The 23,980-nt window shown below is 43.3% G+C and overlaps 1 protein-coding gene across 1 annotated transcript; it reads right to left on the reverse strand.

Annotated features, from left to right (window-relative positions):
• Positions 1-1,914: 1,914 nt before the first annotated feature.
• On the reverse strand, positions 1,915-22,699 carry LOC139444777 (probable methyltransferase-like protein 24). Its single transcript, XM_071225730.1, has 6 exons — positions 22,534-22,699; positions 16,104-16,200; positions 13,242-13,358; positions 11,640-11,711; positions 11,199-11,370; positions 1,915-4,410 (listed from the first exon to the last, which is right to left on the reverse strand). Exons 1-6 carry the CDS (start codon positions 22,670-22,672, stop codon positions 4,117-4,119), a joined length of 891 nt encoding a protein of 296 aa, XP_071081831.1. The 5' UTR covers positions 22,673-22,699; the 3' UTR covers positions 1,915-4,116.
• Between the last annotated feature and the right edge of the window lie 1,281 nt (positions 22,700-23,980).

Genomic DNA, 23,980 nt, shown 5'->3' on the forward strand with positions numbered 1-23,980 from the left:
GCCACAGATGGCCATTAGACTCGCCACAGGTGACCATTAGACTCGCCACAAGTGACCATTTGACTCGCCACAGGTGACCGTTAGACTCGCCACAGGTGACCGTTAGACTCGCCACAGGTGACCGTTAGACTCGCCACAGGTGACCAGTAGACTCGCCACAGATGGCCATTTGACTCGCCACAGATGATTATTTGACTCGCCACAGATGGCCATTTGACTCGCCACAGGTGACCATTAGACTCGCCACAGGTGACCATTTGACTCGCCACAGATGATTATTTGACTCGCCACAGGTGACCATTAGACTCGCCACAGATGGCAATTAGACACGCCAAAGGTGACCATTTGACTCGCCACAGATGATTATTTGACTCGCCACAGGTGACCATTAGACTCGCCACAGGTGACCATTTGACTCGCCACAGGTGACCATTAGACTCGCCACAGGTGACCATTTGACTCGCCACACATGATTATTTGACTCGCCACAGATGACCATTAAACTCGCCACAGGTGATTATTTGACTCGCCACAGATGATTATTTGACTCGCCACAGATGACCATTAAACTCGCCACAGGTGATTATTTGACTCGCCACAGATGATTATTTGACTCGCCACAGGTGACCGTTAGACTCGCCACAGATGAAATACGGGTCATCACCATCCTTTATTAATGTCATGTAATCGTGCCACCGGTGTCCACAGGATTGTCTCCTGAACACAGATTACGCCGTGAAGCTGGGAATTATTTGATATGAATTCTTAGAGAATATCACAATGAGCTACCACACGTTGAGCATTTATGGGCAAAATAGAAAGAAAAACAAGTGTTTTACCGATTATTCCTTTTCAGCATGTAAACTATTCATGGTTTTTTGTTCTGTCCCTTCTATTAAGTGCTTAGCTTGTATGACTTCTTCTGACCTTTAAGTTGATCAACAATTTCAGTTACACGAACATCATAGTCAGCGTTATATATCACGCATATGATTTGACTCGGGCTCTTTGGGACGCAACCCCTGACACAGATGTCACAAATCATGGATATGCTCAGAACCTCCTTCAGACACCGTACATAGGCGTACTCGGTCAAGTCACTTCACGCACGCACGCACGCACGCACGCACGCACGCACGCACGTATGCATGCACGCACACTTTAGAAAATACTTAATCCGCCTCTGAATGGGCCTGACTTTGCTGTTGAGTTTATACAGTGGCGAAATAACTTGCAATTCCACAGTCATGTGTTTTTTGCGTGCCCAAGGGACGCAACTCTGCACAGCGCATTGCGTGACCTCTGACGACCTGCCGACCGTGCCAAGTGGCGTAGCTACCATGTAGCACAAAAAAAACAACAAGTGCTTACACTATGAAATCGCTAGAAAAAAAACAAACTTAAAAAAGTGTGTTAGAGTGTTCTTTTTTCAGTCGTTTGTTATATTTACCTGATCTTTTGTTAATTTACAGGTTGACCCGCCTACAAGTGTCAACATTGTCGTTGGTGAAGTGGTTCGATGTTGTTGTTTGATTGTTACATTTCGCGAACACCTGGTGTCATCACTGTCCTTCAGTGGTCCATTCTTTTAATGTTCACGGCTATTTGCCCTTTACGTCAAATGGAATCTGTTTCGGTTGACAATCTAGAGTGGTTATTCTCTTGTATTGACAATTTATATTTTATGAGGATAACTGGTTTGATCACAATAATCAAACTGTTTGATACTTGAAATGTGTTATATACAGAGCGTGGTAAGGATATTTCGTGATACCTCTGCTTTTGTTTGTGTTTGATAAGCGTTGTGAGTGTTTCAGAAAAATAAGTACTGCAATATGAATGCTCTTGAAATTATAATGATAAAGGATGCAAAGATTTCACTTCACCTTTAATATCACACAAATACCTGTTTACATACAAAACAAAAATATTCAGATATAGGGACCGACCCTTAATATTCGGGGGTAGAGGTGGGACATTGTCCTAGAAAATCCTTGAAAAAATACTGTTGTGCTTCAGAGTTTTGAAAAAAAGAATATTCAGGATCATCAGCTTTAATTAAAAGATATCTGCTTGATGTAGCTGAAACATATCTGTTGTCCACACAAACTCCCAGGTACCCCTCCCCACCCCCTCTCTCTCACTCACACTCACACACACTCACACACACACACTCACACACACACACACACTCACACACACACACACACACACACACACACACACACACACACACACACATCCCCTACCACCACCCCAATATCAAGTGGCCGGTCCCTTACCACAATGGAATACCACACCCGAACATTGTGCATCACCCACATGAAATCAGTCCGTATAGGACTGAAGAGTTATGCTGAAGAGATGAACATCGCCTGCTCGACGATGACTTGGGAGAGACTAACCCAACATCAACCAACATGCTTCTGACGTAAAACAATATTCAGTTAAAACACGCGCACATTCATTTCAATCCGCTACCCAAAATGCGTTGGTGAGGCACAGTTTACTGACTGGAAGCAAATAATAGAACAGACACAGTCCAAGAAATGTTCCTCACTCCAGTGAATATATCCAGTCATTAACTATTTGTAAATATCTGAGATACAATAATCTGTCTATTACGCGAGTGAACGAGGGCAAAAATGTGAACTCGTTTGGCTACAAGCTAGTTGTATTGGAAAATTGGTTGCGTCAGTTGTTAGCAATATAATTGGCGAATATTTCGAAACAAACAGTTTGTTTTCAGAACCACGTTCAGGTTTTAGGCGTATTTCTTTCTGCCATAATCTTTAAGAGTTACAAAAAAGAAAAAAGTTTTGTTTATAGGAAGTTTTCTGTCCAAAATTGTTTTTTTGTTATTTAAATGACCTGGAAGAATATTTGTCCAAAATAACAGATGATGGCATCGGATGGTCATCGAATACATCTTATTCCGTGGGTTTGAAAACATCCTGAGTGAATGTTACTCACAGGATTAATCCCACATAGTTATCGGCAGTCAGTGTGGTCATACAGGATTCCTCTACAATTTGCAAAATGCCATTATTGGCATCAAGCAATACCCGTCATCGAGGTCATTGGTATTACAAAATGAGCACATTATTTCACTACGTGCTATGCCCGTCTACCAACGTCTGCTGGAATCTATGGATGCAATCTCTTACAATTGTCATAAATAGCTGGCGTGGCCGAGTCAGGGGATGTTCTCAGTACACAACATAGTCCCTGAAGCGCCTGTAAAAGATACCCTTAGACGTGCCCTCTGCAGGGAACACCCCTGTAAGTGGATCTGAATGTGTTTGTGTACAACTGAATTCATCCAAGATAAACTTGGAAGACATCGTTGATTTCAAACGACCAAGGATATTCAGTCAATTACGAAGGTGTTGAATGCAATCATATTTATATTCATCGTAATGTAACAATATGTTACACATAATTACAGCGGGGCAGTGGGGTAGTCTTGTGGTTAAAGTGTTTGCTCGTCACGCCGAACACCCGGGTTCAATTCCCGACATGGTTACAATGTGCTAAGCCCATTTCTGGTGTCCCTCGCCGTGATATTGCTGGAATATTGCTAAAAGCGGCGTAAAACCATACTCACTCACTCACATAATCACAGCTATGTTTCAGATTAATCAGTTACCAGCTTGGACGAGAGTTGCATTATGCTGCATTACATCTGGTGTGTGCTGTTCTATGTGAGCGATCGATTGTTAGATTGAGACACTATGCTATGTGTTAGATGGATGGATGGATAGACAGAAAGATAGGTAGATGTAACTGGTGTGTGTTCAACCAGAGATGTGCATTCTCCCCGCCCAAATACATTGCTAGCGTCAGTGTTGGGAACATTATGTGCAATATCGCGCGTCTGTTGCGGGAGTCAATCAACACCGACCAGCCCATGTGGTCAGTGTTTCAGTCGCACCGACAACACGGCGGTGTCTAAATGATACATTTCCACACTGAAAGCCTACGGGCCAAAAAGTATTAATGGAGTTTTTAAGTGCCTTTGAAGCAATGGCGTGACTGAGTTTAAATAGTGTATACAGAAGCAAGAAATGGCAGTGACAAATCTGTATACAAGGAATTGAAGCAAGTGTGCAACATTCATAAATCTGTAAACAACGTATTTACGTAATTTACATCTGCCTGGAGACGCCAACCTCTTTCTCGGAAGTTCTTTTTGTGGAAATCAGATCTGATAGTGCGAAACCCTGTCTCCTTTATTGCCATGACAGTTTTATAGAAGCCGACGTACTGGTGTTTGCTGGGATAGGCCGAGAACAAGTGCCACTCAATACCAAACTGCCGGACCGTGGCGAGAAGGTCCGATTTCACAACGTCCTTCAGAGCCGGCCATTCACTGGACTCTACGTCCATCTTCAGGTAATCGATGTGCTTCTGGAAGAAAAACATCCACATCAATTAGAAGTATGCACCCCAGAGCAACAACACATTATTGGTTCCATCACTTTTGTGGCTTTTTACACCCAATGGAATCTGTATTAGAGACTTATTATTCCCCTGTCTTCACCATCACACGACGCAGCTTTCTCATCCCATGACACAACAGTTTTCCCATCCCATGACGCAACCTTCCCATACCATGACGCAGCTTCCTCATCCCATGACGCAGCTGTCCTGACGTGTCCTAACAGAGACATCGTTGTTGTGCTCTCTCCTTATTATCTGAGATATAGAGTTCGGCATACATTCTGAATGGACACGCACTAAGAAAACGCACCTCGGTGCAGTATAGTGTTTTATAGTGGTACTTTGCCATGGGGCTATGGACCGTTACACTCTTGTAACATTACAGGGGGCGGCGTGGTAGCCTAGTGGATCACACGTTGTCTCCCACGCCCAGGGCACAAACACCCAGGGAACATGCATACAGGGAATATGCATGCAGAGAATTAAACACCCAGGGCTTAAACGTTCAGGGTGTAAACATACAAGGCATAAACATACAGTAAATAAGTGAGTGAGTGAGTGAGTGAGTATGGTTTTACGCCGCTTTTAGCAATATTCCAGCAATATCACGGCGGGGGACTCAAGAAATGTGCTTCACACATACAGTAAATTAACATTCAGGGCACAAACTTATACGGAACAAACATTCAGGGCATAAACATACAGCTTAAAAACATGCATGGTATAAACATTCAGGTCATAAACCTTCAGGGCATTAACTCAGTGGGCATAAACTTGCAGGGCATAGACACCTAGGGAATAAACATACAGGGCATAGACACCTAGGGAATAAACATACAGGGCATAGACACCCAGGGAATAACCATTCAGGGCATAAACATACATCGCGCATGACACAAACGCACACAGACGGTACACAAACAAACAACGCATAAACACTGGACACAAACACGCGACAAGGACACAGGGCACACACACACACAAACACTCACACTCTCACTCACTCACTCACTCAGCTCAGGAGTTGTTTGGTCAAGGTTATAGCATCCATGGCATCAGTAAACCTTTCCAAAATATTTAAAGTCGACATTTGGAGGACATTTCGAAATTTGACGCACCAGTGACAAAAATGACGTCTGATGCACATCCCTATGCAGCAGCATCTAGCACCACTCATCATCTTATTTTTTATGGATTAGAAGGTTGAAGCTACTGTTCGACAGTTTTCAATTTAAGCTACATTTGAATATATTTATATTTCCCAATGACCGCCTCCGTGGTCTAGTGGTAGAGCGTCCGCCCGGAGAGCGTAAGGTCAGTGGTTCGATCCCCGGCCGCGTCATACCAAAAGACGTTAAAAGATGGTACCTGTTGTTACCCTGTCTGGCGCTCGGCATTAAGTGGCTAAAACAAGGACTGGTCGGCTCGGAGTCAGTATACTGTGTCTGAGTGGGATATTCATGTTAAACTGCGGCATGGTATCTCGGTGAGCTAGCACTATAAATCGGCATCAGTCCGGACTAGTACAAGCAGGCACACACACGTACACGCAAGTCGCTATATAAGTGCAATAATCTTGGACGCGACGTTAAACCCCATTTCACCTCACCTCATCTTTCGCAAGACTTACATCTTACATCTGATATACATATGGAGGCACGGGTGGCCCAGTCGTCTAAGGCACCGCAATTCGCTGTGCAAGGTTGCGTCCCTTGGGCACGCCAGAAACCTATGATTGTCCCGGTTTGCCCGGATTATGTTTCTAGGTTTGTCAGCACCATACCCGTGCTCGTGGGTTTCACCGAGGTGATAAACATCTGAGACCTGCATCACTTCGGGCTTTCCTCCCACATTAAGCTGACACGCCGCGATAAACTGGTATAATGTAAAAAGCGGCATTAAACACAATCCACTCACTCACACTGATGTACATGTAAGGTGGATATTAGATTTGGCTACATGGCAATAGACACGCATTGTAGCAGTTGTAATAGTATATATAGTCTGTAAGTTGCTTCAATTTCTGTAAGTAAGTACCATATCTGTTTCTGTTGCAATATATTTTTCGACTTTGTATACAGATGATAGATAGCCAATGAAAGGTTCAACATATGTTTTTTTATACTTTTAATACTTGATATGTGAATAAGTTTTTTAGCAAGCTGTAATATGTTAGTAAGTAATTTCATATTTTTTTTAAAAACAAACAGAATGAAAAATACTTTAATCTGAAACATCTTGAAGGGACTGATTTAATTGTTCCAGATCTCCCCAGAAACCATTTATAACATCACATTCAAAATAAACATGGAATAAACTTTCACTTGAGTGTTTAAAAAAAGAGCAAATATCATCATCAATAAGTTTCATTTTACACAATTGTTTCTTTGTATAGATAATCTTATGTATAAATTTATACTGAAATTCTATAAATTTAGTGTCTCTTGTGCGTTTTCTATAGTGATTAAATATATCCAGACCAAACTGTCTGTTAACTGCCATTTAAAGCATACATGGGGTACATTTCCAGTTATAATTAAGATATCATTAAATTATCTTCCTCCTTTATTTTGATTCGATGTTAATAGTAGAGTCAGACATCAGCGTAGAACACCTACTTTGTTGAGGGTCAAATTGTGGGCGTGTTTCAACCATGTCCTCCATGATGGAAGAATGTTCATCAACAATTTGTTAAACTCTAAAAACGTACCTTCAATGGCATAGTTGTCATTAAACTGCAGGAAATTCATAAAACCATTTTCGTTGCATGTGTTTAAATTGATTTATCTTCTTATTTACCCAACTTTGTATGACAAACTCGGAATCTTTAAAGCCACAGAGGTTCCATAATTATTTTATCCAAATCAAACACATCAGATATTTCATGCTTACTGTAGACCTCTCCATAATTGGTTAACGACATGATAATGCATATTAATTCCGACATAGCACGTGTACCACACGTGACAATTAAATAAACTAACACCCGCCCCTTTGGGCGGTGGCTGTCGGGCTTTAGTTGCTAACCAAGCGTGGTTGTTGTCCACGGATGGTATTTGAAATCCACTGTCTTGACCCGGAAACAGAATTTCTGGATAAAAGAACCATTGTATGCAGTGTTTATTTCATTTCACATTTCAACTAGTGTCCGATAGGCGAGGTTTCCAGTTTCCCTCGGTCCGGATACGCGGAGTTCCACTGTACAGTTACAGTATACAATGACGTTTAATATTTAGATCTGTCTCCTGTTCTGTATTCTAGATCTTTGGAACACAAGTAATGACGCCTTTATTGATCGAAGTAGTAAGCGAATTCTTCACATATGTAAGTGTCTTTAATACATCTGAAAATCTTTCTTTCTAAACATACTTGAAAACTTCTACAGGGAAGCCATCTATAGCGTGCTCTTATTGTACTTCATGGTAAATTTAGCATTTCAATTTCATCCATTATAATTGGTTCGTCTAATATGTGGGCAGTGAGACCTTCTATTAAAATAATGATATTGTCCATGTTTATTCGTAAAGTTCCGATTTTCCAAATGTCAAAAATATTGTCTTGCCCTTTCTCCTTCATCGCACCATTTTATTCGATTTCCAACAAATATTCCTTTAATTTCTTCTTCCTTTAGAAATGAGAATTCAATTTTGTTTCGAGAGTTTTCTCAACAATCAATGTTTTGAAAATTATCTCTAATCGTATCCTCGAGGTCAATAATGATACTTTTCAAAGAGTCAAACTTTTTCAATTATGATATAAGTTGCCAAGGAAATTTTTTTTCTCTTAATTTTCATGAAAAGTGTTTCAGGAAATAGTGTATGACTCGCGGTAAGATCAGTATTTAAACTCTCTATCTTGTTAATATCATTTTCACTGTATTTTGAAACAGCCTATATTCTTAAAGTCTCCTTTAATGTTGAAATAACCATGTTTGCATACTCGGTTTATGTAAACTGCGCGCGATGCAGAGACAAAACATGGTTCAATGTGAATGTGCTGACCTCATTGATATGCGACATCGCCCATTATATGCCTCGCCCCTGGAATCTTCTTTCATACAGAGCTATACCTTTCTTTTCGTTCCGTGATTTGTTTACATAACCTGAAAATACCCACCCAGCTAGCACACACCCGGCCACAACACACGCGAGCAGAACACACCCACCCAGAATACACCCGACCAGAACACACTCAGTCAGAACACATCCGGCCAGGACACACCTGACCAGAACACACTCAGCCAGAACATATCCGGCCAGGACACACCCAGCCAGAACACACCTGGCCAGAACACAACCGGCCAGAACACACTCGGTCAGAGCACACAGGTGCACAGTCAGAACACACACGGTCAGAACACACCTACCCAGAACACACCCGGCCAGAACACACCCGGCCAGAACACACCCGGCCAGAACACATCCGGCCAGAACACATCCGGCCAGAACACATCCGGCCAGAACACACCCGGCCAGAACACACCCGGCCAGAACACACCCAGCCAGAACATATCCGGCCAGGACACACCTACCCAGAACACACCCGGCCAGAACATACCCGGTCAGAGCACATACGTGAACAGTCAGAACACACACGGTCAGAACATTCACGGTCAGAACACACCTACCCAGAACACACGCAGCCAGAACACATCAATCAGAGCATACCTGGCCCGAACATACCCCTTTAGAACACACCCAACCAGGACATAAGCCGAACAGAACACACCTACTCAGAACACACCCGGTCAGAACACACCCGGCCAGAACACATCTGGCAGAACACATCCGGCCAGAACACACTCTGCCAGAACACACCAGGTCAGAACACATCTGGCCAGAAGTCACCCGGTGAGAACACAACCGGTCAGAACACAACCGGTCAGAACATACCAAGCTAGAACACACTCCGCAAGATCAAAATCGGCCAGAACACACCCGGCCAGAACACACTCGGTCAGAACACACCTGACCAGAACACACCCGAACAGAACACACCCCACCAGAACACCTCTACCAAGGACACACCCGGACAAAACACACCCGAAAAGAACACACCCCAAAAAGAACACACACAGCCAGAACACACCTATTCAGAACACACCCCGTCAGAACACACCCAGCCAGAACACATCCGGCCAGGACACACCTATTCAGAACACACCCGGCCAGAACACACCCAGCCAGAACACATCCGGCCAGGACACACCTGACCAGAAAACACTCAGCCAGAACATATCCGGCCAGAACACACCTACCCAGAACACACCTGGCCAGAACACACCCGACCAGAACATACTAGGTCAGAGCACACACGTGAACAGTCAGAACACACACGGTCAGAACATACACGATCAGAATTTACCTACCCAGAACACACCCAGCCAGAACACATCAATCATACCCGGCCAGAACACACTCGGCCAGAACACACCTGACCAGAACACACCCGAACAGAACACACCCCACCAGAACACATCTACCCAGGACACACCCGGACAAAACACACCCAAAAAGAACACACCCAAACAGAACACACACGTCCAGAACACACCTATTCAGAACACACCTACTCAGAACAGACCCGGTCAGAACACACCCCGTCAGAACACACTCAGCCAGAACATATCCGGCCAGAACACACCTACCCAGAACACACCTGGCCAGAAAACAACCGGCCAGAACACATTCTACCAGAATACACCAGGTCAGAACACATCTGGCCAGAAGTCAACCGGTGAGAACACAACCGGTCAGAACAAACCCGGCCAGAACACATCTGGCCAGAACATACCAAGCTAGAATACACTCCGCAAGATCAAAATCGGCCAGAACACACCCTGCCAGAACACACCTGACCAAAGCCCACCCGAACAGAACACACTCGACCAGAACACATCTACCCAGGACACACCCGGACAAAACACACCCGAAAAGAACACACACCAAAAGAACACACCCCAAAAGAACACACCCGATCAGAACACACCCCAACAGAACATACCAGACCAGAACACAACCGGACTGAACATACCCCAACAGAACATACCGGGCCAGGACACACCCGGACAAAACACACCCGAAAAGAACACACCCCCAACAGAACACACCCGATCAGAACACACCCCAACAGAACACACCAGACCAGAACACAACCGGACTGAACATACCCCAACAGAATATACCGGGCCAGGACACACCCGAACAGAACACACACGGCCAAAACGTACCCGGCCAGAACACACCAATCAGAACATACCCCAACAGAACACACTCTGCCAGAACACGACAAACAGAGCATACCTGGACAGAATATACCCTGCCAGAACATAACCCGTCAGAACACACCCGACAAGGACATACCCCAACAGAACACAGGGCCAGAACACATCCGGTCAGAACACACCTACTTAGAACACATCCGGCCAGAACACACCCGGTTAGAACATACCTGGCCAGAACATACCCGGTCAGAACATACCTGGCCAGAACATACCCGTCCAGAGCATGCTTGGTCAGAACACCCCCGGCCAGAACATACCCGGCCAGAACACATCCGGTCAGAACAACCCGGCCAGAACATACCCGGCCAGAACACATCCGGTCAGAACACACCGGAGCAGAGCACACCCGGCCAGAACACACCCGTGCGGAACACACACGAACAGATCACAGACGGACAGAACACACCTGCACCTTAAAAAAGTGAGACGGGTACAACCTGCATAAACTGGAGGTGATCCCAAGTGAACTCACATCGGCGTGTCCCAGCATCGCCTTGATAGTACCGAGACGTCGGACCTTCCATGTCGTTGTCTTGTTAACGTAGATGTTTTTAGTAGGGACAAACATGTCGTCATCCGTCCCGGAGAGGCCAATATCGTGGAAGTGGACGTTGTCACTCCTGTTGTGGGACTTCTTTCCAATACTGAAACAACATGTTGTTTATTGTTGTTTATTAAATATTATGACAACGATCAAACCTTGCAAACCGAAACCCCGTACAGATACCGGGTTAGAATTGGTACCCAGCAACCCATGCCAGTCTCTCCGTGGAGATACCGGGTTAGAATTGGTACCCAGCAACCCATTTCTGTCTCCCCGTGAAGATACCGGGTTCGAGTTGGTACCCAGCAACCCATGCTAGTTCCCAAGCATTAAATATCCTCGTTATATGTCTCAGGTAATCAGTCCTACCTTGGATCAAAAGAGTGAACTTCACAGCCAAGTCTCCCCATCGCGTCATCAAACGAAAAGTCGTTCCAGATACTGTAAAGGTTTCAAAACACAACATGAAACATTTTATTTATATGGTCAGAGGGAAGTTGTTCCTTAACAAAGATGTTTACATTGAATATATGTATCCCATCTGGATGTTAAGGGTTGCCTTGCATTGACAATTTACTTGAACTGGGTCGATATTTCTACTGGTGGACTGAAGTCCCTGTGTTTCATCATAAGCATTTATCTATGTTGAGTCTATCACGAAAGAAATGCTTGGGTCGATACATTAACACTGCCCTCCACTGTGTTGCAAAACGAATTTCTTTACTTATAAGCAGCAGAATGTGTCGTTGGCTAATGGAACTGTGATTTGAGTTAGACTGAAACAATGTGTCGTTGGCTAATGGAACTGTGATTTGATTTAGACTGAAACAATGTGTCGTTGGCTAATGGAACTGTGATTTGAGTTAGACTGAAACAATGTGTCGTTGGCTAATGGAACTGTTATTTGAGTTAGACTGAAACAATGTGTCGTTGGCTAATGGAACTGTGATCGGAATGTTTGTGACCGGGATCCTAACTGTGTCCGATTGGTGGAGTTTCTGTATTGAATATCGGTTTTGGTAATAAATAAATATTCCTAATGGTGAATGAGTGGGGTCCTTCCTTTTGTTATTTGAGACATTGTGTCGCCCGTAACAGTATAGAAGTATAGTCAGTGCAAAATGAATGTATAGAGCTTATATTTAGGCTTAAAACATTAAAGAATTGGTTCTCAGGCAATGGGTTTTGAAAATATAGTGTGGGCGGGCGGTGGATATGTTTTATTGATGTTCAAGCTAGAATTTTGTTTACAATAATTTCGGCGAAATCACGTTGTTCTTAAGTATTGTAGCATTTCACTGCCGTGGTCATGTATTCGGGACGCGGAATATGTGAAGATTTTTATTTTTATATTAATGGAAATAAAAACGAAAGGACTTTTTGATGATGCGGGCGGTGCCTGAGAACCAAGACTATATTAATGGTGTTTCACAACTATCATACTTGCATTCATTAGTGGTACGACTACACCGATACACACAGACACACACACACGCATACACACACGCACACGCACACACACACACACGCATACACGCACGCACGCACGCACACACACACACACACACACACACACACACACACACACACACACACACACACACACACGCATACCCACACCCACACACACACGCGCGCATACACGCACACACACGCGCGCATACACGCACACACGCGCCCATACACGGGCAAACGCATACATACACATACACATACACACATGTACACACAAAAACACATACATACACACACAATTATACACGCAAACGCACACACACATAGTCGCGCGCACACGAACACATATACACAAAACACATATACACGCACACACAAACAAACACACATACACTCAATAACACACATATACACGCATACACATACACACGCACACATACACACACACACACACACACACACACACACGCACACATTGCGTCCACGGAATATTTGTAAGGATATGCTGTTTCTCACCCAAATGAATACACGAGACAAGGTGGCTTGATATTAAATAGTTTGTCCATGCAGACGTGCCAGTTGCCTTTTTTCACCATCTCCCCACACAGATACTCCGGTGGCTTCTCCCAGTCCCTGCAACAGCAACAACATCAACAACACGGGTGAGCAACACACAGGTAGCCTGTCACTTACATACAAGGGAGCGCCTGTCACTCACTTACAAGGGAGCGCCTGTCACTCACATACAAGGGAGCGCCTGTCACTCGCATACAAGGGAGCGCCTGTCACTCGCATACAAGGGAGCGCCTGTCACTCGCATACAAGGGAGCGCCTGTCACTCGCATACAAGGGAGCGCCTGTCACTCGCATACAAGGGAGCGCCTGTCACTCGCATACAAGGGAGCGCCTGTCACTCACATACAAGGGAGCGCCTGTCACTCACATACAAGGGAGCGCCTGTCACTCACATACAAGGGAGCGCCTGTCACTTACATACAAGGGAGCGCCTGTCACTCGCATACAAGGGAGCGCCTGTCACTCACATACAAGGGAGCGCCTGTCACTCACTTACAAGGGAGCGACTGTCACTCACATACAAGGGAGCGCCTGTCACTTACATACAAGGGAGCGCCTGTCACTCACATACAAGGGAGCGCCTGTCACTCACATACAAGGGAGCGCCTGTCACTCGCATACAAGGGAGCGCCTGTCAGTCGCATACAAGGGAGCGCCTGTCACTCACATACAAGGGAGCGCCTGTCACTCACATACAAGGGAGCGCCTGTCACTCACATACAAGGGAGCGCCTGTCACTCACATACAAGGGAGCGCCTGTCACTCGCATACAAGGGAGCGCCTGTCACTGACATACAAGGGAGCGCCTGTCACTCACATACAAGGGAGCGCCTGTCACTTACATACAAGGGAGCGCCTGTCACTCGCATACAAGGGAGCGCCTGTCACTCACATACAAGGGAGCGCCTGTCACTCACATACAAGGGAGCGCCTGTCACTCACTTACAAGGGAGCGCCTGTCACTCACATACAAGGGAGCGCCTGTCACTTACATACAAGGGAGCGCCTGTCTACTTTATGCAATAAAGCCAAACAATTTCAATACAAACTGCACAATCCAATCTGTGACATACAGACTAGTATAAACTACAGATTCCAATCTGAGATATGACAATCGGCATTGGTGGATAAGATACAGATAGTCAACGTGAGAATTGTGAGAATATGCGGTAAATACCAAATTTAAATATATAAAAACATCCCCCACCCCGACCCTACCCCACCCCTGTTCACAACATGGACTTGTCCAAAATGGCTGAGGTCGGATTGTAGTCAGTCATTATTTGAATATGGGTAAATATTTTTAATGAGCATATTTTAATAACATGCTTAGGGAGGTTCTGCATCATGGTGATATCTCATATACGAAATAAACGAGTTTATTCTCCTTGCAGTGTTTTATTGTACGACAAACAACGTTCACTCGATGGCTTTTCTCACATAGATGGCCTGTGGTTATTTTTGAGGAGATTTGATATTGTTTGGCCCCACAAGAGTTCACGTGTTAATTATGATCTAATTAAAATTGAAAGCATCATCCGACATCCAATATATTACATTCTGACGCTATATTTAAAGTTTGACACACATTACGTCATACGCTTATAACATATAAGTGAAGATAAAAAGAATCTGATTTAGTAGTCAACAGTCAGTAGTGTTTGTTTGTTTGTTTGTTTGCCACCTAATGTCTCACTCTGCACCTATGAGGGACGAGGCTTGCCACTATTACGCAGCACTAATGTCTCACTCTGCACCTAGGAGGGACGAGGCTTGCCGCTATTACGCAGCACTAATGTCTCACTCTGCACCTAGGAGGGACGAGGCTTGCCACTATTACGCAGCACTAATGTCTCACTCTGCACCTAGGAGGGACGAGGCTTGCCACTATTACGCAGCACTAATGTCTCACTCTGCACCTAGGAGGGACGAGGCTTGCCACTATTACGCAGCACTAATGTCTCACTCTGCACCTAGGAGGGACGAGGCTTGCCACTATTACGCAGCACTAATGTCTCACTCTGCACCTAGGAGGGACGAGGCTTGCCACTATTACGCAGCACTAATGTCTCACTCTGCACCTATGAGGGACGAGGCTTGCCACTATTACGCAGCACTAATGTCTCACTCTGCACCTATGAGGGACGAGGCTTGCCACTATTACGCAGCACTAATGTCTCATTCTATGCATACCGACAGCCTCCGTGGCCTTGTGGTGGAGCGTTCGCCCAGAAAGCCGAAGGTCCGGGGTTCGATACCCGTCCGCGTCATACATATAGACGTTAAAAGATGGTACTTACCAGTGAAGATCCGTGGTAGAAAAGGTCTTCAGCAACACATGCTTGTCGTAAAAGGCGACTAACGGGACCGGGTGGTCAGGCTCGCTGACTTGGTAAATGCATGGCATGCCAATTGCGTGGAACGATGCTCATGTTTTCAATTACTTGATTGTCTAGTCTAGACTCAATTATTTACAGACCGCCGCCATACAGCTGGAATATTGCTGAGTGCGGCGTTAAACAACAAACAAACAAACTAAAAGATGGTACTTAGTATTACCCTGCCTGGCGCCCCGAATTAAGGGGCTAAAACAAAGACTGGTCGGTTCGAGTCAGCATACTGTGTGGGGTATGTTAAACTGCAGCATGGTATCTCAGTGGGCTAGCACTACAAACTCGGCATTAGTCTGGACTAGTACAAGCAGCCACACACAAACACACACACACACACGTGCATACAAATCGCTAAATAAGGGCAATAAGCGCAACGTTAAACCCCATTTCACCTGACCTCTATACCTACCACTTCAAGAGGGACGAGGCTTGCCACCACTCCGTTATCCTTAAGGGATCCTTCCCAGTTTTTCTGTTCTGTTGTCGGTTTTGCAGCTGATTTTCCACTGGAAAACAAGTCATCGGTTCAATAATCACTGATGACTCACTGATATATTGTAATGAAAATTAATGCGTGGTGGGTTCCACCGGTAGAGCGGGACATGCTTACCCGCGAACACCTGGTGTCATCACTGATTTCAATGGCCCATTCATATACTTTTCTTTCAGGCCCTGTGGAATGTTTCGACAGAAAAGTATTATTCTCTGTCGTTGGTGTTTTAAATATCCGTGTTAAAAGGATGACCCTCAGGATTTAGCACCGTAACTTCTCCTGGGGACAAGTGACCAATTATAGTGAGTCTTGAACACGCCACCGGATTGTTAGGCCGACAAGCTAACCGACTGAGCTACATCCACACTGTTAAATTGGCTTCAAAATTACTTTCATTTACCCATGTCTTAACGGCTACGGAAATGAACGGACACTTACGGAAGTTACGGGTAACCATGGCGTCTCGTGACTTCAGTTTACGGGCACTGGTCAGGACGCCCTTTTGGCACAGCCGACCGTTATCAACAGGATCCTGAGTGGAAAGGAATGAGCTGATATGGCCGAAAGGAATACGACTCAGGACTGACAGGGTATTAAATAAATCGCTGGGTGGTTTTGTGACAGAAACGTGTGGGAGGGAAGGCTTTGTGGGTAATGTGGATCTTAGTTAGGAAAAAGGATGGCACGGCATTGCTACTGATACCATGAGGGTGAGTCGGCACATATCTTCTGGTTTGGCTCCATCTGTCCACCTGTTCCCACACAGACCGCAGATGGTGTGTCCGGTCACGTGAACATCCGGGGTTGAATAGGTCTTCAGCAACCCACGCTTGCCGGAAAAGGTGACTATGCTTGTGACTAACGGGATCGGGTGGTCAGGCTCGCTGGCTTGGTTGATGCATGTTTTCGTATCCCATGTAGATAGATGCTCATGATGTCAATCACTAGACTGTCTTGTCCAGACTCGATTATTAACAGACGGCGGTCATGTAGCTAGAATTTTACTGAATGTGGCGTTAAACAACAAACAAACAAACACGAAGACAATTCAAGCCGGAACCCATTTCGACTCGAACGATGACGTCATAGCTGCTGCGGAGAAGTTTGTGGATAACATCGTGGGCAAAAGTGTATCAGTGGATTATGTGAGTCTTAAAACCTATCTATCAACACTTCGTATCTCTCTGATACGAGACACCAACACTCCTAGTCTGTTATACAGACCCTGAAACAATTATATAAAAATACAGCACATGCAAGTCGATAATGTTTGCCAAGTCTAGTTTACTGCAGTATCAGGAAGTATCTGAAAAAGAAGAAAGTCTCTGGGCTTCTTTTTATTATCACTATAATTTAACTGTTTTTTTCTGTTAAATATGTTCATTTCAGAGACTAGATGTCAGTCTACACCACCCCCTCCTTCCATAACCCGTCAGCCCTCCATTCGCCAGGAACGATCACGAATGGTTTAATCGTAGCCCCGCCGGAATGCATTGTACCTCCACACGTGGCGAGGTGCCGGTGCCTCTTCTGTCACAGTGATGAATACAGTTTGTGTTCACTCCCTCTGACATCGACGCCCTGATCTTGCATGGGGTAATGCATCCGTAAGTTTGTTCATGTTGAAGAATGAACGAATGCTCCTTGTGATAAAGCATGTTCTAAATAACCAGCGAACCATCAAGCATTTCATCACAGTCGAGTTTCGTTGTCCATCCAGTCTCCAGTCACGCTCTGACCCACGTAAGCAAAACGTGGATCCATAGTCAAGAGCTCGTGTCTCTGTTTTCAGCTTGTGTCGTTACCTTTTGGGGCTAACAAAACTGGGGTAATCCCATTGGAAGGTGCTTGACCAGTATGAATGCGATATCCTCCAAACACTAATACAGACTCCAGCAAACTCCATGGTACAGCACACAATTAATCCTCTTTCTCAAAACACTCTGAACACTATTGTAGAAATTAGACTATAGGATAAATGTAGCAGACGAATCAGATGATATAACAGACACCTCATTCAAAGTCCACACATTCTGTTGCAAAGTTCACAAAAAAGTCACACACGAAATGCATTTGCAAGTATGACACACTGGTGAGTTGCTTATCCCGTGACGGGGAATTACTTTAGGACTTTCCGTCATATATCTGAGAATAATGTGACAAGTATGGCCTCTGAAAAAGTGACATGGGAAACACACGTTATGATCATATTATAAGTATTTAGATTTCGGGGAACAGAATGAAAACATGGATAGTCTCAATTACTTACACTGATATATGTGTATGAACGGTGGGGCGCTGCTGGGACATCGACTGTCTGTACCACGGTAGTGAAACATTCGTTCGATGTCCAGGCACCTGATGTGATTGTGTGATTTTGTATCGAGATTAAATATGTTTCACCTACAGATTCAAAACCAGATATTTTAATCGGTCAAGGCACACTGAGTTTCTACACACACCACAACCTTCACTCGTGCAACAATAACTGCCAAGTACTTTCAACTTCCCTACAAAATGAATACATACTCTGTACGAGCCTTCATAGAGAATTCCTGAAAATTTTCACAAGTTCTGTTATGAATAAATCAATTGAATTTTGTTGGAACATGTCCTTGGCATTGTCTTATATTTGGCCACTTACCAATGGCAGCATTCGGGAAATTGTTTACCTACATAACCTTTGTTCTCATCCTTACCATGGGATTATTTCTTGCCGTGGTGTTTCGGTGATGGCGGTCTTTTAACTCGTTTGCTTTGACAACCAGTGTAGCACCATAACGTTAGATTGTGAAGTGATTGCATAAATATGTTCTTATTTTGAAGTGTAAGTATTTCCGATGCTTTGAGGGTTTATTTGCTAATCACATGACCCGTTCATGTTTCAACAATATTCGAAAAGCGACGTCCACAAAGTATAAACTTCACCTTTTGCACGATTTTTGACCGGAACTACTTTTCATGGGGAATCCCCGAGGGGAAAAAATCTATTCTCTGCCCTGCTTACCACGACCGTGAGGCTCGGAAATGTCGGACAATAAATCAACGTTCCTTTTTCACTCAAGGTTTCATTCAGTTTACACTTGTATTTGACTATGTATGGAGACAAGCTCTCAGTTCATCGCTGAAATAATTCAATCAACTGTCACAGGTTAGTTTGTTTGAATTGTACATGTATGTGTTCGTATTTAGCGCCTTGAAGGGTTTGTTAAGGTGCATATGTATGGTTTCTTAACTTCTTTTAATAGTACTTATATTGTTAGGTGTGATAAATATATATCATATCAGTCATCATATTCAAGTAAATGAAGTTAGGCTAAATTTGCTTAAATACTTTAAGTATGTAAGTATGTTTATAATAGATAATCTTAACTAGCATTTTCATGTTGATATTACTTAACTTATTGCGTAACTAAGGATATTGAGGATATTATTGATAGACTGGAACTATTTACCTTTAAATTAAAGTTCTGCACTTAACTGCACATGTATGTCTATATGATGAGGTGAGTGATTAGAATATATACTTTAGGGTTCTTGTATGTACCTAAGGATGTAAACATATTGATGTAATTATGATATATATATATATATATATGTTCAGGTGTGTCCCAGTAAAGCAAATGTCTGATGTGTAGGTATTGTGCATATTTTAACTCTTTTCACAGGGCCCCTGTTATTTATACTACTGTATTAAACAACTGTCATCAACAAATAAACCTGCGTTTAGTGATTCATTCACCTAAACCACTCCTGTTACACACAAATAATATTCCCTGTCCTGTGATGTTATTTAACCTCATTTTAGGCAAAGGAAAATGACTGAAAATGACCTCTGAAAATTAGGAGCATCGTAAATCTCTCCATTTTTGACACATTACTAAATCACCATTCACACGTTATTTAGTGTGTATTCTGCAGTCGAAATATTGAATATTTAAAATTTGAATTAAATTTCAAAAAATAGCATTTCGGTGATCTCTCTGAAGTATGTTTTTTTATCGAGTCACTAATGATCATTATCAAACGTCGCCGATAACGTTACAATGTTTTGGAAAATGTGCAAACACGAATGCCGAAGTAACTATCCGCCATATTGGACAGTGTTGACATAATCACGTCCACGTATTCCGATTATGAGATGCTAATTACGTCACGAATTTTTCAAACTCATCTGCGATACATAAATCCATTAATTCCTCATACGTTTTAGAATCAAATGCTAAATGGTCTTTGTCACCAGTACAGACAGACTGTCCAGATGAACTCAGGCGAACTAAATTAATGTGAAAACGAACGCTGTGCTGGGAAAACTACACATGTTTGAAATGTAAACAAAACCAAATTCGGATATTACACTGTGTAGCATTGTCTTCTATTTTGAGACATACAATGGCTGCATATTTTTAGAATATGCCTGAGAAGGGGATCGTGAGAAGGGTTATGGAATTAGAAAACAGATACATTTCAATGATTTGGTAAATTCAACTGTAATTGTCAAAGTTTCCGTCCTGTGTGACACAACATCACGTACAGCGACAACAACGTTTTCATATCGGCTTTTCCGACTACTTCTCTTGGTTACAATGAAAAAACCCCATAAAAACAAACAAACAAGTTGATTTCAGAACGTTTCTGACTACTTCAGTTGCACATTTATGCTTGTAATGAATCAACGAAAGACACCACGTACAATACAATTTTTCATTTTATTTATGGAATAGGAGATTTGTTTTGCGTAAGTGTGATGAATATATCCGCTAGTGGGTCACTGCACTCCAATGTAACGGGTATGAATATCACGTGGTGGTTTACTTACGCAAGCTCCGAGTTCTTCCAGTTTGGCCCTCACTCGTACAAAGTGAAAGTCAATTCTTGTAATTTTTTATGACAGTTTTTTGCCTCAAAGGATGTAGGCCGAGATCTAAACTCAGTTGTATTTAGTACGTGTGACTTAAAGTTTACACTGACAGCCAAACAACAACCAGCTGTATCACGGAATACAATAGTTCCTCAAAAAGAGAGGTGAGCGTATGTATACACAACATCTGATACAACACATGTATTCAAATAGCACCATTAGTTGAGAAAGTTTTGTTAAGAGCAACCTCAGTATGTCAGTCCCAATGAGAGCGCGTCGTAATACATTTACATCAAGTACATGACGTCAAAATGGCCGACACGATCAACGCGACGGGAGAAATTTCCTAAGTTGTTAATGAACCTGTTTTAGTTTTCGTCACCATTGATCAATTGGCTGATAATTTAAAGTTGATCATAAAGATAGGACAAATAGACAATAAGGTAAATTCATAGATTGCTGTGGACTGTCACTGTCAGCCCAGACACGGATCGAGTCGATACTAGATAATACTGGCCTGTTGGTATCCACCATTGGTATTGGGTATTTATTACTTGCCCGTGAAGAGATCATCCGCTTAATAAACACACAGCTGTATTACACATTGTGTAATACCAAAGCGCGTGCTTGTGTACTGCGGGAACAAATTTCACTAATACATGTAGAAAACTCCCAACATCCCATTGCTTATTCAATGACATTGCAATGTGTATATGACAGATCACAGACAGGAGCGTAGGGACGCGCGATTACCACCCCCCCCCCCCCCCCCCCCCCCCCCCATCGCTTGGCTGATGTCATAGGGCATTGTTTCGCCGCGGTGGATCTTGCAACAAAATTCCACAAATTACTTCATACGGTATTGTGACGTGTTTGCAAACTTCGTGGTGCAAGGCCCGTCCTACAAAGCATTCGTAGCGCAACGACAGTTGTAAGTCTATGTTATCGTATGAGAGTTACGATCACCACAGCGCTACGGCAGCTTTGTGGAACGGACCCCTGAATTCTAAATGTAGGCTGTTAATGGTATGGTATTAAATTAATACGTGTCAACTTGTGGAATGTGTTTGAAGTATTGTTAAACTATTAAATTCAATTGGATTATGCTGTGGATCGTCTGCCTATAAACATACAACAGTGATTTTTTTAAAGTTATAAACAAGTAAAATAAATAAATACATTTCTCTCATGAAAAACGACCCCAGTTCCCCTAAAGGCCACGTTCATCCCCTGTTATCCTGTTCACCCGCCACAGCTACCTGGCTGTATTTCAAGGTTATTGCAAAACACTGCAGGGAGAACAAACCCCTCGGGCCTGATCACACCAATAACCTTTGTTATCATCCTTATCATAGGAATATTTCTTGCCAAGTTACAATGTGTAGCGATTGAATAAATAAATGACTCAGTGGGATAACTATTGATGTAACTGCCGTGTAAAACCTGGTATGATATTGGTCTTATGTTAAGCAAACATGGTGTTACCTTCTGTTGAAATCATTTGGATGATACTGTCCTTTTGGTATCCAACGTTGGTATAGGGTGTATATCTATCATGAATAACGACCGCTGCAACCACAAAGGCCACGACGAGCACTATCCACTGCTTGGTCCTTGACGCCATGTTTTACCTAGTGCACCCTGCACAGTAACTGACTCCACTGGGCGTGTTCATCTATATGGACCGATGTACCTCCGTGTTGGCCTGACTATTCAGCTAAGTGTTTGACCCAGTTCAGATGTGGGTGTGTCACCAACCCAGTTCAAACAGCCCTGTCCCCAATCATAAAAACTGTAACTGTTGAAGATGAAATACATACTTTGTTCAATTCTGACTTCTATGTCGGACCCAACACAAGCCAAACACTTCTGATAGAGACTATGATGAGAATGTAGAGGGAAAAGGGCTTCGCTTTGAGCCCCTTTATTCTTTAAGTACAGCTATCTGAGACACTATAAAGTGGTATATAGGTAGATATAATACTCATCTATAGATGTGAATCCATTTGATGAAACATCTGTGAGGTTTAAGTAGATTTTGACAGCCGGGCCAAGTCGGGCCGAACACTTCTGACATAGATTTCCTTTAGAAAATCCTGTAAAAATGCTTGACTTTAATGGACCAGGTTTCTTTAAATTATACACTGTGACATTATAAAGTGGTATATAGGTAGATATAACACTAATCTATAGATGTAAACACATTTGAAGATAGATCTGTGTGTTTAAAGTAGATTTTGACCGCCCGGGCCAAGTCGGACCCAACACAAGCCAAACACTTCTGATAGAGAGAATGTAGAGGGGAAAGGGCTTCACTTTGAGCACCGTGTTTGCTACCGCAATATGAGACACTAAAGTGTTATACAGGTAGATATAATACTAGTCTATAGATGTAAAGTATGTGTTGTAATTTTAGAAGCGCTTTGACAGTTATTAACACGTGTCGTGTCAGCACTATGACATTCGCAAATATCCACTTGCAGAAAACATGGATCCTGTGTTGGTTTAACATGAATTAGTGGGCAATCTTCCCGGTGCTGTATCGCAATACCCACCAGGACACAGTGTCGCATGACTTGCCGTTAATGTTAAAAGGCATTTCTTCCAGTACATTGAACTGAGCTGTCTGGTGACCCAGTGCTCTGTGGCCGGATTCTGAAGCAGCTTTTGTCATAGTTTCACAGTTCTGTGAACAGCTGGTGATGCAGCTTGCAGCTGTATGTGACCTCTAGAACATGTTGTCCACATACAACATTCCCATTTGTTCTTGGGGTAGAGGGCACTCCCAAAAGAATAATAAAAATATTCTGGTTGATAACCATCTTGTTTCCACACCACCAGGAATTTACTATAACCAAGAGAAGATTAACGTCCTCTTCAGGACCGGCTAAAATCACGATATCATCACAAGGTAGACACAATTTTATGGATA

Source organism: Haliotis cracherodii, unplaced genomic scaffold, assembly GCF_022045235.1.
Source record: "Haliotis cracherodii isolate W230 unplaced genomic scaffold, xgHalCrac1.p SCAF_10, whole genome shotgun sequence".
In the NCBI taxonomy this organism is placed as follows: domain Eukaryota; kingdom Metazoa; phylum Mollusca; class Gastropoda; order Lepetellida; family Haliotidae; genus Haliotis; species Haliotis cracherodii.

Excerpts from the sequence above, each read along its gene's own strand:
- LOC139444777 (XM_071225730.1), bottom strand. The coding sequence starts at position 22,672 with ATGGCGTCAAGGACCAAGCAGTGGATAGTGCTCGTCGTGGCCTTTGTG. Across the intron at positions 16,201-22,533 it reads CCAAATGATTTCAACAGAAG|TGGAAAATCAGCTGCAAAAC; the intron begins GTAACACCATGT and ends CTTGTTTTCCAG. Across the intron at positions 11,712-13,241 it reads TGTCTCGTGTATTCATTTGG|TATCTGGAACGACTTTTCGT; the intron begins GTGAGAAACAGC and ends AAACCTTTACAG.